Source organism: Eptesicus fuscus, chromosome 11 (assembly GCF_027574615.1).
Source record: "Eptesicus fuscus isolate TK198812 chromosome 11, DD_ASM_mEF_20220401, whole genome shotgun sequence".
Classification (NCBI taxonomy): domain Eukaryota; kingdom Metazoa; phylum Chordata; class Mammalia; order Chiroptera; family Vespertilionidae; genus Eptesicus; species Eptesicus fuscus.
The window spans coordinates 82,573,985-82,588,987 of NC_072483.1; the positions used below are offsets into that span (position 1 = coordinate 82,573,985).

At 45.5% G+C, this 15,003-nt stretch overlaps 1 protein-coding gene across 4 annotated transcripts in view; it reads right to left on the reverse strand.

Moving 5' to 3' along the window:
* The window catches only part of PARD3B (par-3 family cell polarity regulator beta), a 910,289-nt gene extending 900,539 nt beyond the window's left edge, over window positions 1-9,750 (reverse strand). For all 4 annotated transcript variants that reach the window (XM_054722996.1, XM_054722997.1, XM_054722998.1 and 1 more), the window contains exon 1: window positions 9,244-9,750. In XM_054722996.1, the coding sequence (XP_054578971.1) occupies window positions 9,244-9,363 (120 nt within the window). In that variant the 5' untranslated portion in view covers window positions 9,364-9,750. The remainder of the gene's footprint in view (window positions 1-9,243) is intronic.
* Window positions 9,751-15,003: the final 5,253 nt, after the last annotated feature.

Genomic DNA, 15,003 nt, shown 5'->3' on the forward strand with positions numbered 1-15,003 from the left:
GTGACCCCAACTAGAAGCCAGAGAGCGAGAGAGTCCACATTCTCTGCCTTTTCGGTCACAGAGGGGACTGGAGGAAGGTCGAGGACTTCCAGCCACTTTGAATCTCTATCCCAAAAGGCTGGGGGCTAAGGGGAAGGACAGTATAGTCCATGCGGTCAACTTAGTCCGAATGCTCTTATTTCTAGATGCCACATTTTTTTCCACATCTGCCCTCAAATCCCAATCTTGCATCGAGGCTCTAATCCAACGCCAAACTGATGCAAAAGATTAGCATCTTGATGAACTCATGATTTATGATCTCAGCCAGGCCCCCAACACTTCCCAACAACCCTTTCATCCATCTTCTATCTCCCACCGCTCCTCCCAGCTCTCCATGAGGGCACAGACCATGTCTTATTGTCTCTGTATCCCCAGGCCTTGGAGCCTAGAACACCATTGCAGACATTGAAATGTCTGTTGAATAGCGACTACAAAAACCTCACACTGCTTCTTCTCCCCATTTCAACCCCCAAAGTCTGACTACTTTGCCCTGAAATCTCAAAGACCATTTTCTCTTCTGCCTCAATATGTGTAACCTCTACTCCCACAGCAACACATGGGCCAGTTTCTCCACCTCCAGTCTCAGTTTCCTTTGTCTCCATTAGTCATACAAAAAGGCAAATCACATAATATCAGCACCTGCCCAGACTCTGCAAGCTCTTTAGCTAGTCATTACCCAAGGCCTCCTGGCTCTGACCCTGCCTTCACCTAACAGTCTCATCCCCTACTACTCCCTCCCACAATCACCCTTGGGAAATGTTCCATAATATTCTCCTCTTCCCCTACTCAAAGTCAGATGTAGGCTGTCTCTCTTTCTCTCAATAAAAATTTGGACTTAAAAGTAACCATGGGTTTAGGTACCAGATCTTGATCATCTTTTTGATAGCAGAGTAGCTGAGGTAGGTGTGAGAACCAGGGTAACATAACAGAAATACCAAATTTTCTAAAATCCTCTCCATTTTTTAAATTTCATTTAAATAATTTTAGACTCACGCAAATAACATAAATGTATTTGTAATAAAACCAAAACTGCATTAAGGAAGCATGAAAATCCCTTAGGGTGGCACCCAAGGGCCTTCACAATCCAGTCCAAGTTAGTCTGGGCACCACCCTTCCTCCCTGGGCTACACTCAACTTTTCACAACCCTCTCAGCCAGCGGTGCCTTCTCCCTTTATTCCCTCCACCTGGAAAGCCTCATCTCACTTCTCTACCTGGCAAGTTCCTCATGGAGCTTCCCAACAGTTTCAGTCTTTCGTTTCAGAGCATTCCTGATCTCCATTGTATCCAGGCAAACATTCCACTGGCTCATTCTCAGGTGTGCTTCATCCCCCAGAAGGCTGTGCAACTCATCAAAACCAGAGACAGTGACTGATTAACCTTCACATGTCTATCACTGAGGCTAGTTTTGTGACCAGTTACATTGGTGGCCCTTCAAAGAATTCTACACTTGCTGTTATTCAGCTCCGTGTGTAATCCTCTCCCTTGAATCTGGGCTGAACCTGTTACTTGCTCGAACTAATGGAACATGGCAGAACACATCATGCCAGTTGCAGGTCTCAGCCTGAAGGGTGCCTGGCAGCCTCCCATCTTGCACCCTTTGGAGCCCTGAGCTGCCATGTAAGAAGTTCCGATACCCTGCTGTAGAGTTCTGTGGAGAAAAATATAAAGCAGAAAAGCAATATAGAGGATGGCTGGAGGGGTTATAGTCATAAACAGTGTGGTCAGGAAGGCTTGTGGAGAAGGAAACAAACTTTTAAGATGAAAAAGATAAGGAAGCCAGATAGGTGGGTAACTACGGGCAAATATTTTAGGTGGAGAAAACAGCACATAAGGTAGAGCCTACCTGGCATGTTTGAGTAAAGCCAAGATATCCGTGTGGCTGGGGGAGAGAAAGAGGGTCTGAACGGCAAGAAATAGAGTCCCCAAGTTCAATGTTTCATGGGGAGGACACATAGGACTCAGCATATGGCCATTCTCACAGCCATGACGTATTACAGCAAGAGGGCAAAAAGCCAAGTAGGAGAGGGACAAGGCACATGGGTGAAGTCTGGAAAAAAAAACTGGGCACAAGCTTTCAAGGATCCTCTCAAGTTGGATACCCTCCCACCCCTGTTCCCGGTAATGAGTTTTGACAGCACATGTGAAATGTCATTTACCAGGGAGGCTCATTAGAACCTCAGCATCCAAGGTTTTCATTGGGGGCTGATGGTATAGATCCCTCCTCTACCTAGCAGCCCCAAAAGTTCCAGACCTCCAGAAAAAGAGCAGGTATTCAGCACAAACCATATTGTTTGCGTGAACAATTATGGCACAGTGAGTCATTCTCTTCAAGGAGTGGTGGAAACCCTCCCCAGATCTAAGCTCCCAGATGCCCAGGAAGGACCAGCCTTGAGAGTAGGCCCAAGGCCAGCAGTCTCGGGGCAGAGGTGCTAACTTTCTGACCTGCATATTGATTGCATATGGATCATAAGAGAAAAAGGGAAACCAAGGGTTATCACAAGAATTTCTGACCTGAGCAACTAGAAGGATGGTATTGCCATTTAATGAGATGGGAAGACTCTTGGGAGGGGTGGATTTGGAGTAGGGGATCTGGAATTCAGTTAGGGACGTGCTAAGTGTAAGGTTCCTCCTTGACATCCATGCAAAGTTGTCAAGGACTCTGCCCTCTTGGAGCTTGGGGTTCTTAGGAGGGATCTGGGGTGTCACTAAACAGATGATATTTGGAGCCTGATGTTAGATGAGCTCATCCAGAAGCATCTAAGTCTCACTGAAAATGTCTAGATTTTTGTTCACCCTCCTTGTTGGCCCACTATCCGCCTAATACCAGAAGTGGAGGATGCATTAGGCTGGTGCATCAAAGGTATAAGCCTCAACCTGTTCTATACGTCAGCTGGGTTTTGCTCTTGTCTTGGTGGAAGATTTAAGAATATAAAGGCTCTCTCTACTGCCTGTGGATACCAAAGAGTAGTAAACAAAGATCCTTTTCTGATGGCGAAGTTCTCAACAGAGCAGAGAGCAAGGTCTATAAGAAGGTCAGATGAAGGTCTGCCTGGGATCTGAGCTGCAGACCAGTGGTTTGCAACGGCAGCTGAGAGAAATCATCAGAGGAGCTTTGGACCTGAACTGTCCAATAAGTAAGTCTCTTGTGACTATTTAACTTTAAATTAATTAAAATGTAAAATTCAGTTCCTCAGTTGCACTAGCCACATTTCAAGTACTTAGTAGCCAGTCAAGGCTAGAAGCTACCCTATTGGGAACACACAGATGCAGAACATTCCCATCATCACTGAAAGTTCTACTGCGCTTCACTGTTTTAGACCTTCCAAGAGAGGCCCGAAGCTCTGCATTTTTAATACACAACTTAGATTATTTCAACAACCAATCACCTCAGCAAACATGGTCTCATAAAAACCTGACAGTATCATTTGCTCAACTTTCTCAGAGTATCTGTGGCACAAATACCCTGGGAATGAATACTGGTTAACTAAGCCATTTGAGTACAGTGCTCCAAACTACAGATCAGGGCTGTGATCATCCCACGTGGGACAAGTAACTTAGCTCAGATTAACTAAACTACAGTCAAGACCATGGCCAATAAATCCTATGTTAGGCCATAGGGGAAGGTGAGAGAAGGTCCAGGGGCCACAAACTCAAAACTCTACCAACAAGCCAGCCAAAACAGCAACAGCACATGAAGTGGGCCATAAGTAAGCAAAAGGGAATGAGAGTAAAAGTGAAGCATGAGGACAGTAACGTATGCTCGCTTTCGGGAGGCAATAATGGAGGTGAGAGCATTCCTTCTAAAGAGAAAAGACACGCCTCAGCTGCCACTAACAATCGCTATGTGGGAGAATGAAGCTCAGAATTGTCCGAGCTTCAGGACTGTTATCTCCCCTTCCTCCCCCTGCAAAAAAAAAAGATGGAAATCTGTATTTTTGCATGAAATCTCAAAATACTTAAACATGGTAACTACATCAAAATATAATACTGAGTGGAACTAAAAAAGCACATCTGTGGGTCACAGCCGGCCCCACGAGCCAGACTGTGTTTGCAGACTTAGAGGCTGTCCAATGAAAGTCAAGGAGCAGAACCAAAACCAAGTTAGCAGCAAGTGCCACTCGTATGGTGAGTCAGGGCCATCGTACGCTGGGGAGAACATCTAGTCCACACATTACGAGAGAAGAGAACTGAACGGAAAGTAAAGCACTCAAGTAAGTCAGTGCCCCAAAAGCATTTTCAATATCATGGTCCTAGTTTATGTGTAAAAACAACCTTAAAATATGGAAACAAGGCATCAAAAGCTGAAAAGCTCAGAAATTCAAGAGTGCTAGCTTATTCCTCTACACTAGTCCCATAAGACAGCGTACCAGATTCTCATTATTGTACAAGTTCTCTTAGATTCTGATCCCAATTTAATCAAGAAATAAAGTTGTTACGGTGACTTGCTCAGATCTGGGAAGCTGGCCTCAGCTTGTAAAACAAGCACATTATTCAAAATGTCTGAACACAAAAGAGATTCATTTTGAAAATTTTATCAAATGTTTCATTAATTTAAAAAACAGAGTAAGAAAAACACTTTCTCATACAGTCAGATCCACAAATCAGCTTCTGAAAAATTCCAGCACACCTATTTTCCCATGAACTCAATGTTCATATTATCTCACTCAAGGTCCAGTGCACGAAAATTCGTGCACTGGGGTGGTGGGGTGGGAGTGGTGTCCCTCAGCCTGGCCTGTACCCTCTCACACCAGGAGCCCTCAGGGGATGTCCAACTGATGGCTTAGACCCGCTCCCTCTGCCAGAGGCGACCCACAGGCCCGTCAGGGGACAACGCCAGTCACAAGCAGCTGGCTCGCCACCGGCCTCCCTCCATGGGAAGCGACCTGCAGACTTATTGGGGGACAGTGCTGACTGGTGAGTGGCCAGCTCCACCCCCCAATTGCCCCTCCACCACCAACGGTCACCACCCCCCCCCCCATCACCATCCCCTCCCTCTGCCCACTGGCACCCACCTTGGCTGGCCTGGTGCCACCCACTTGCCAGCCCCCCCCCCCCGCCCCCCCCCCCCCCGCCAACCAGTCCTTCCACTGGTCGGTCGATTTGCATATTAGGCTTTTATATATAGGATTCATTTCAACTGCTGAATATACCATACACTCTTGTTACTAAACAGATTATTCACTTCAACCTCACTGTGTGTGTGTGTGTGTGTGTGTGTGTGTGTGTGTGTGTGTGTTTGAGTGTGGGTGTATGTAATGAATGTTCAACTTAATAAATTATTTTAGCTCAGATGAACCTGCTGAGAGAATTCATTCAGGGTAGGAATAAAGGGACAGTTGCTAATGACAGATTGGTCTATAGATGTCTAAGGTACAGTATCTGCCATGGAAAGAATTTAAAATCAAATGAGTTCAGTGATACCAAGATTAGTGGTTGTGGATTGGTGGTTCTCAACCCTGCCTAGGTATTAGAATCACCTAGAGTGCCTTCAAAATACCTACATCCAGGCTCCACTCCAAGTCCAGTGCATAAGAATCCTGGAGAAAGGAACTCAGGCATTTGTATTGTTTTAAATGTTAAATGTTAAAGTTAGAGGTGACTAATAATCAGGCAGAGTTGAGCCCCTGCAGGATATGGGCCTAATCACCCCTTCACCTGTGACATATAATTTTGATGATAAATTAAACTAATTACTCAATGGCCCCCATCTTGACTATTTAAGAAGACAATCTCCTCTCCACTAACTACTTAACTTAATTGGATTTAGAGCCTGGGATGCTGATAAACTACCAGAATCCAAAGACAAGTGATCCCATAATTCTCCCCCATTAGTCAAATCACCTCCCCAATGGAGTTCCTCAAATGGGAGAGTGTAAGGAGGCAGCAGAAACCTCAAAGTTGCAGATTTCAAATTCGCACCTTCCTCAGTTTCTTCAGCATCCTACCTACTTCTGGCCTTATCTGATGCTGACTCAGCTGGTTCCTCACATTCCACAAATACCAGTCTTATTTGTTTATTCTCAGCAACAGATAGATACTTCTCCTTGCTGCCCACAAAACCCAGAATGCCCTCCTTGGCCCACCTTCACTTACCCTCCAAACTTTAGAAACCCCAAATCTAACCTCAATCGTGAAATCTGACTTTCTCCCATCTAAATTATTCAGGGACCCGAAAGAAACCAACTTAACTTACATTGGGTTCCCACCAAATTTCTTTTCTGTACAGCACTCTCTACCTCGATCGATGAGATCTAGCCCATTTTTCCATCTGTAATTAGACTGAGGGGCATTTTTCATACTTCGTTTGCAGATCCTGCAATATTTTTCTCGGCAATTAGACTTCTTCCTTATAAACAGATAGATCCCTACAGTAAAAGATAATCAAGAGGACACTGTGGATGTCCTGCCTCTCCGCAAGAAACAAAATTGCTTTGTCATTATGTTATTGTAGCAGTTTATGCATAATAACCTACTGGGCTGTGTAGTTAATGACAGTGTAAGGACCTGGAAAGCCAGTTCCTGAGGTCAAATTCTAATTCCACAATGTACTAGTCACATCTCTGTTACTGAGGTGTGACTTTTCTCCCCATCTGTAAAATGGGAATAATAGTACCTACCCTTGGGAGTAAGTCATTTAATACATGTCAAGCTCCTAGGACAGTGCCTGCACAGAGTAAGCACGATTCAGGTTAGTTATTATTATTACATGCAGGGTGTAAAATCTTGTTGTCCAGGGAAGCAAACCTTTTAAATCATTTTCACTCTTTTAACTCGTTTTCACTGAGTTAAATAAATGAACTTAATGACAAATTGTTTTTCAAATTGAATTTTGATATTTCTGATCTTTTCCCATTACTTTCTAAGTTCAATGGATGAGAGCATAGAATTTGTCCGAGTATTTCTTGACATTTTAGTTTCATTAGGAATCCCACTTCATACTAGTTAAGCCTTATTATGATTACAATATTATTTAAAATTGGAACTATGGGAGAGGAATATTTGGGGAGGGGGAACAATATCACTTGCCACTTATTAAATTGAGATTTTAAAGCCAAAAAAAAAGGGGGAGGGAGGATTTATAAGCTTCAGGTGACCTTTAAATGCCACATTCACTAATATATAAACATAAACAGAAAAATTTAATGTCTGGTAATAAAGTACACTGGATCAATACAATTACATTATGGATTCTGTGATATTATAAATTATGCTTTCAGTCCAGAATATCAATAACTTTTTAACATCTTTTAAGATCAAATTATAATACATTAAATATCACCTAGTTAGTTCCCTGCATGTTATTTATAAGCTTATATCTTACTTCTATTACCTAGACAGCTCCATGTACTAAACTTCTAAAGATATATGATTTTAGGGCATAAATTATTTTAATAGAGTTAAAAATGAAAATAATTCATCATCTCAGTAAGACAATCCTTCAATAAGATCTACTTTAATAATTAGCCTAGAAGAATTTTGTTACTATTAACCTTAGTTTACTTTCAGAAGTTAGAGAAATATGACTTCAAAGACAATTGGTTACATGTGTACATCTCAGTTTAACTGAATTACACAATGTAAACAGCACAAGCTATTGTAATAATGTAATTACAATACATTAGGGTGGATACTCATATAGTTTTATAGGCCACTTTGATTATCTTCCCTGCTCTACCCCAATTCTATTAGTAAAGAGTTCAGCTTTGGGTATTTTATTTAATGTATTTACAGACCTCTCACTCTACAATTCTCAAGCCCTTCATTGTTCAAGGCAACATAAACATGTATTTACCCAGAGTAGAATTTTTTTTTCCCTGTATAATAATTTTTAGCGGGGGCACAGACAATACGGAGATTTTTCTTAACTGCCCAAACTATATCTTTGAAGAAACAAAATCATTTTTATGCCTTGGGTAACCTGTAAGCCATTAACAAGAAATCACATCTTCCCATCATTAAATTGGTCAACACACCACTTCTACAATTCTCACAGCATGAGAACAAATAATAAATTAAAAAATTGGCCTCTAAAGCAAGAGTTTATGACTTATCCTGTTTCAGGAGGGTGCAATGCCTTCTCCATTGATGAAGACACAGAAAGAAGCCCAGTATGTTACCCAGGCACCTCACAGGGGTCCTAGGCTCCAGCTAAGTCTTGTGAACACGCATTCCACCCTTAGAAACACTGCCTGCGCTTCACTCGATGTTTACTTGTTTCTGAGTTCAGGGACGGAGTTAGGGACAGTCTTGGTGCTCATTTCCATAGTCATCCACGATGTGACACAGGCCACACACGTAGTAAATGTTCATGAAATGTGTGGCATTAAAAGATAAACACTTGCCATGTAGGCTGGTTGGTGTAAGCCAGTGGTCGGCAAACCGCGGCTCTTTGGCCCCTTGAGTGTGGCTCTTCCACAAAATACCACGGCCTGGGCGAGTCTATTTTGAAGAAGTGGCGTTAGAAGAAGTTTAAGCTTAAAAAATTTGGCTCTCAAAAGACATTTCAGTCGTTGTCCTGTTGATATTTGGCTCTGTTGACTGATGAGTTTGCGGACCACTGCTGTAAGCAAACAGCATCCTTCCACCTAGGTTCCTGCCCAGTCACTTAGGGAGGACAGCTGGCGAGGTTGAAATTCCAAGGGCCACATCAGTTACAACTTCCCAGTATGTCACTTGCACCAATCAACTTCCACATTCCCAGGAGGCGAAGTAGGGCGGGCCTTGGGGGGGGTCAAAAAGTACACCTGAGGTCAGCAGCACCTTCAAGGCTTCCCTTGGAAAGCTTTCCCTCCCACAACTTACAAAGCAGCGCTTCTCCAACTCGGGGTCCTGCCAATCACCTGCGGACTGGACTAAAAGCGGAGTCCGGGGCAGTGAGCTTGGATCAGGGTGCGAGATCCTGCCTTGCCAACCACCCCACCAAGAGACCCCCACACTGCGGTTCCTCCCACAGCCCTTTGAGATGGAAGGCCCACCAACTCCCAGAGACACCCAGGTCGCTTATATCAGCAACACCCAAAAGTTGTGGCCACAGGTTGTGCAAAATCAAATTGCCCGAGCGCTCCGAGGCCTCTGAGCGTCGCCAGCCGGTCGGTCCTCCGGGCACCTGGCCTCCCTCCGTGCGCTCGCGGGGAGACCGCCCGCCGGCAGCCGCGCCCCCGCCCCCGCCCCGCGCGCCCCCCCACCCCCCGGCGCAGGCTCACCTTCTCCCGGGTCTTCAGGTACCTCTGCAGCGCCTGCTGCGTGAGCTCCCGCACGCGCAGCTGGCCCTCCTTGCAGGGCACCACGATGCCGGTCCTGCCGAAGCACACGGTCACTTTCATCCTGGCCCCCGGCGATCACGCCGGGCCTGCGAACAGGTGTCTGGCCCGGCGGGTGCAGCCCCCTCTCGGGGGACGCGCGGCACGGGCGGGCCCGGGGTGTCTCTCCCCGGCGCCCCCTCAGGGCCTGGGGCTCGCAGCAGCGCCCCTCGGCCCCGGGCAGGCGGGCTCCTGGGGGCAGGGATCGGGGGGAAGGGGAGGCAGCGGGAAGGGCTACCTCCCAGGTGGCGGGGCCGGGACGCGGCTGGGCTCCTCCTCCTGTTCCGGCTCCCGCGGTCGCTCGGGCTCCCGCTGGGGCCCGGCCGCGGCGGCTGCTCCGCGCGCGCCAAAGCGAAACTGCCGGCCCGGCCTGGCCTGGCCCTGGCCCTGGCCCTGGCGGCGGCGGGTCGGCCCCAGGCCCGGGGCTGGAGTGGGCGGCGGCGCGCGGGGCCGGAGTTGGGAGGAAACTTTTGCGCTGGTCCCAACTCCGCTGCGGCGCGCGGCGCTCTGGGCTCCCGCGGCCCTCGGGCGGCTGGGCCCGGCTCTTAAAGGGGCCGCGGCGCTCCCGGCTCCACCGCTCACCCGGTGGCGCGGGGCGGGGAACGCGCGCGGCCGGTAACTGGAGCCCCGGAGCCTGGTCCCCTCACTCGGTCTCTCCTTGGCCCCGTCCCTCCAGCACACACGGAGCTCTGGGGAATTGTAACGGGACCTGGGAGCTACTCACTGGGGAGTGGAAACCGGATCTCCTAAAGCACACTTGAGGGAATAGCTAGGAGTCTGCAGAGCTACACCCTTAAATGCGGGGATTGGAGCAAGATTCAAGGCCCGCGCGGGAGCAGGTGCTCCGCGCCACGCCCACCAAACACCCCAAGGACAGGCCGCTCGCAGGTATTGAGCTGCAGCGGTGGCCCAGGGGCCTGCCTGGAACTTGTCTTCAGCCAGCATCGCATCTGCCCTGTGGAGCCCGGAGATGGCAAAAGGTAAGGGATTCTTGGGGGTCACGTGGCAGTGGAACCATTCCTTTTACACTTTACAGGGTAGGACAGTATTTCCACAAAAGTTACATCCCAGGCCCAGATATGATTGTTTATGCTTACATATCTTCTTCTGAAATGTGCCTCCTGTTTTGCATTTGGCGGGAAAAACAATTTTTAAAACGTTTAGATTCATGATTTGGCAGGTGTAAATCCATCACCAAATGAGATAGGCGTATCTGGGAGGCGGGGGCTTGGGGGGGGGCAGGGAATTCAGCAAATAGCTCGTGCATCATTCGTAGCTCCCACATCAAATGAGCTCCTTTAAGCCTAACATCAACCCTGTAACATAAATATTTCCCCATTCTGTGAATGAAGAATGGAGCTCATTGAGGTTAAGGGACGGAGCTGACCGTGGAGTCAGTTATGCTGAAAGGAAATCATTTCTTCCGAAGCTGAGTCTCTGGTCTCCCCAATCAGTTCTCTCAACAATCCAGTCCATCCAACATGATCCTCGGGCTACATCATGTGTTTCTCCACAAAAGGGTTTGTTCCTATGTCAAGACACTTAAATTGAACTTCAATTGCCAAGGACAGTATGACAATGCTTAGGAGATTAAATTGGTGGGCTCATGTGCTTTGAGAGTTTTAAGTTTTTAACTCATTTATACATGCAATAAATATATATTGGTTGTCTTAAAGATATGCAGGGCCTTATAGGCAGTCAATGGCCTCAAAGAGGATCATGCAGATCAAGTTGATTTTAAGAAAATATATTAGTATAATTTGGTAGCAAACTACTTTAAATAAACTAACGACAGAATGTATTTCCTTCTAAAATCAGGAGATCCAAGAGCACTCTTTTGAGGCAAGATTGAAACCTAAAACCGATGTCCTCGGGGGCCTCCTCTCTCCGTCTATTAGCTCTGAGCGTCTTGGTGTTGTTTCCATCCTCAGGCAGGGTCTCCCACAGGAGACAAAGATGCCCAGCCTTAAAGCCAGCCATCTCAGACATCACTAACCCTTTCTGTGGTGAGGACTTGCATATCCACGGTAGAGTCCACACCCTCCCTCTGGCGAGATGAAGGCAACAGTGATTGGCCAGACCTGGCTCACCTGCCACTAAATCATACCGACCTGAGAAAGGGGAAAGGCGTAAACAAACCCTCAACAAATGGGGCAACAGAAAACAGTAGCCACCACGAAATATGATCGCTTCCCAACTCTCAAGGAGCTCCTAGACAGGAGGGGAGACAAGGCCTACAGATGTGAGAAGTTAAGTAGAAACTGCAAAACAACAGTGAACTTGATAACTCCATTGAACACTACTGATTGAGATATCTGCCAGGCACTGTTTTCAGTGAACATAAACTACATATATGTGTACATATATACATATATATACAAATGCATCATATATCATGTGTCCATGGTTTTCCTTTACAATGATCTTACAAAAGAGATAATTTTATCTTCCTTTTAGACATGAGGAACTGAGGCTATGGGATGTTAAGATCACACTCTTGGAAAGTAGCAGAGGCTGCATTAGAACCCAGGCCTGACTGCAGAGTCTTCAGGAACTGCTCTGCTGATTTTACACGGGAAGTACCAAGTGAGGAGAGCAAACGAATAAATAAATGCTAATGCTGTGCGTTCATGGATAGCCCTTACTTTTAATATCAAATATCATTAGGACATATAAAGTTATATGGAGCAAATTTTTAGCTGATGAAATAACTTTGTATGTTGCCATTCTAAATCTCTTCATGGCTTTTCAATTGCTCCAGAATCCTCCTCTTCTGCTCAGGTAATGAATAGCTCCTGCTCTTCTTCATTCCACAAACTTCCTCTTGGCCCAGCCTCAGCCCCTCACCAATAGCTGTCGCCCTGACTTAGAGAATGTCCTGGCTTTGAGAAGCCCTGGGTGAACCATGAAGAATACACAGACTCTGCACATTCCATCCTCAGAAAGACTCAGATTGGGTTTTGTGAGATACAAGCAGAGGTTGTGAGGTTCTGAGATGAATGAAGAGATGAAGCCAGGCATGGATATAAACAATGCATTGTGCAATCCTGCACACCATGGAGTGAAATGTAATGCCCCCCAAGTTAGTAATTATAAAAAGAGTTTAGTGTTTACATTTTATGTTTATTAAATAGCCAGATTTAATTTCTTATTCAGCCTTATCACAGCATGAATAGAAACATTCTATCATATGTTAAGAAGTTATGTAAAAGAACATAGTTGCAACACAAAGACATTCATGCCCAGCAAATTCCTAAATCAATATTTCATGTCCCATGGGGCCTCCTGGGCAGAAGACAATAAATAATTTGCCTTGATTGAGTCACACTAGAAGATTCTAGGCCTGGCTTCCATTTTCTTGTTTTGCCTGTTGGATGGGTAAATATTGCCTGTGGTGTGATATTTTCCCATTTGTTATCCAACAGTTTAGCAAGATTTGGAATAGCCAGTGGAAATGTGCTATGCAGAGACCAATAACACTGACCAATATTATTAGACAGCTCTGCCTGGTAAAAATTCTATCTAAATTGTCAGGTGCTGTTAGATATAGTGCATGAAGTTGGTAATTCTTAATATATAATCAACCAGTCATTCATTCTGATGATTTGCACTATTAAGACAGAAAATATGTTTACTCTCCAATGAATTATTTATAACAAGCATTATTTATCACAAAATTAATTGAATTGGAGATAATCTTCTTTCTAAGACCCTTGGAGCAATTAGTACAATAGATTATGTTCTTAGCTTCCTTATGAAAATAGGTGCCAGAGTGATATCATAAGAAAGAGAAAAATGAGTATAATTTTTTTTTTAATTCTTTCCTTCCATTTTCAAAGCAAAGGATTTGGCAAGAATGAGTTTTTCTTGAGATGTCTGTCTCTAAATGCCTGATGGCAATCATTTGTTGACTCTTTCTGTAACTTAGCTAAGGCACCAATAACAATGCTTTACATCCTGAAGAGAGTACCGTAGATCATCAGCCTTTTGAAAGGTTCTTATTTACACTTGTTTTATAGGTAAGACTCACAGCTCTCCATAATGATTCAGCTAGACTTCCTTATACTGGATTCCAATCTATGAATTCTAATGTCCTACCTTGATTATGTTTCTTGAAAAGGACTTGAATCATGAACTGAGTGTCTCTTTAAAAAATAAAAATAAACAAACCAACTATAAGCAATGATGTTGCAGTAAGAGCTGATCAACAGCTGGATGCTTTTTCCTCATTGTGTGATCTCCTTCTCTGAAGCACGTTAGGCCTCTTGGGCACTGAACACTAGTAATAGGTCCCACTCAGCACAGCACCAGGTCCTCTCACCACTAGGCTGCAATGACAGATTGAAGAAGGCAGCCAATGGCAATGATCAGGGAAAATCTCAAGCCAGCTGTTATCCAAGGAGAGCTGCTGAACTGAGGTGAGGTTGCAATCAAGAGTTCTCTTTTTAATCCTACTCCCTTTCCCCAAGCTCGTGCACTCTTCTTCTACCGCTCATGTATAGCCCTTCACTTGGAGAAGGGACTTACATGTAGAGAGAGAACTGATATTTGACACCAGATATCTATACTAATAATAGCCTAGGTGGTTGTCACGCCCTCATGCATTGCGCCCTAATGTCATCACAAGATGGCTGTCACAAGATGACCACATGCACAGCGGAGGCGGGGCCCGGTGGAGGAGGCGGGTTGCGGCAGGGGAGAGCAGTTGGGGGCAAGATCAGGCTGGCAGGGGAGGGCAGTTAGGGCAAGATCAGGCCGGCAGGAGAGGGCAGTTGGGGGCAAGATCAGGCCAGCAGGGGAGGGCAGTTGGGGAAATCAGGCAGGCAGAGGCAGTTAAGGGCGATCAGGCAGGCAGGCAGAGAGGATAGGGGTGATCAGGCAGGCAGGCAGAGGGGTTAGGGGTGATCAGGCAGGCAGGCAGAGGCAGTTAGGGGTGATCAGGCAGGCAGGCAGGCAGGTAAGCCATTAGGCCCCAGATTGCAGTCGGACATCCCCTAAGGGGTCCCTGATTGGAGAGGGTGCAGACTGGGCTGAGGGAACCCCCCCATGCCCGAATTTCGTGCACCAGGCCACTAGTCAGTATATAAAAGGATTTCAGACAGAACCAGTAGACTAGAGCTGGATACACCTGTGTTCCAAAGTACTCTGCCACTTACTAGCTACAGAGTCTTACTTATGCAAGCGTCACTGTGCTCCTTTATGAAATGGAATGATAAGCTTATTTTAAGGTGTAACATACATAAAGTACCCAATACAGAGTAGGCAAAATATATTGCCCTCCTTCACCTTTTATGCCATTAACTACTATTTCTAAATGCTACTTGTTTTCACTGGGCTTGACATTACTTACAAAATGGAACAAATCAAATAATGCTTGGAAGCTACATATCATCATTTTCATCAACAATTTCTAAAGCACAAGTATAACATGCTCCATAATGAAGGTACCACATGCATAGCCAAAATAGTACAACCTGTGTTATATTTTACAGTCCACATATCATTTAATTTGATGTTCAAAAACTAATCCTGAGATATAGTGGTCTAGTACCTGAGAGTCCTAGAATTACAGAGCTGAAAGAGGCCTTGGAGGTTATTTATACAGTCTCTTCATTTTATATTTGAGTTAACAAAAAACTGGAAAGGTCAGGTGACCAGCAAAAA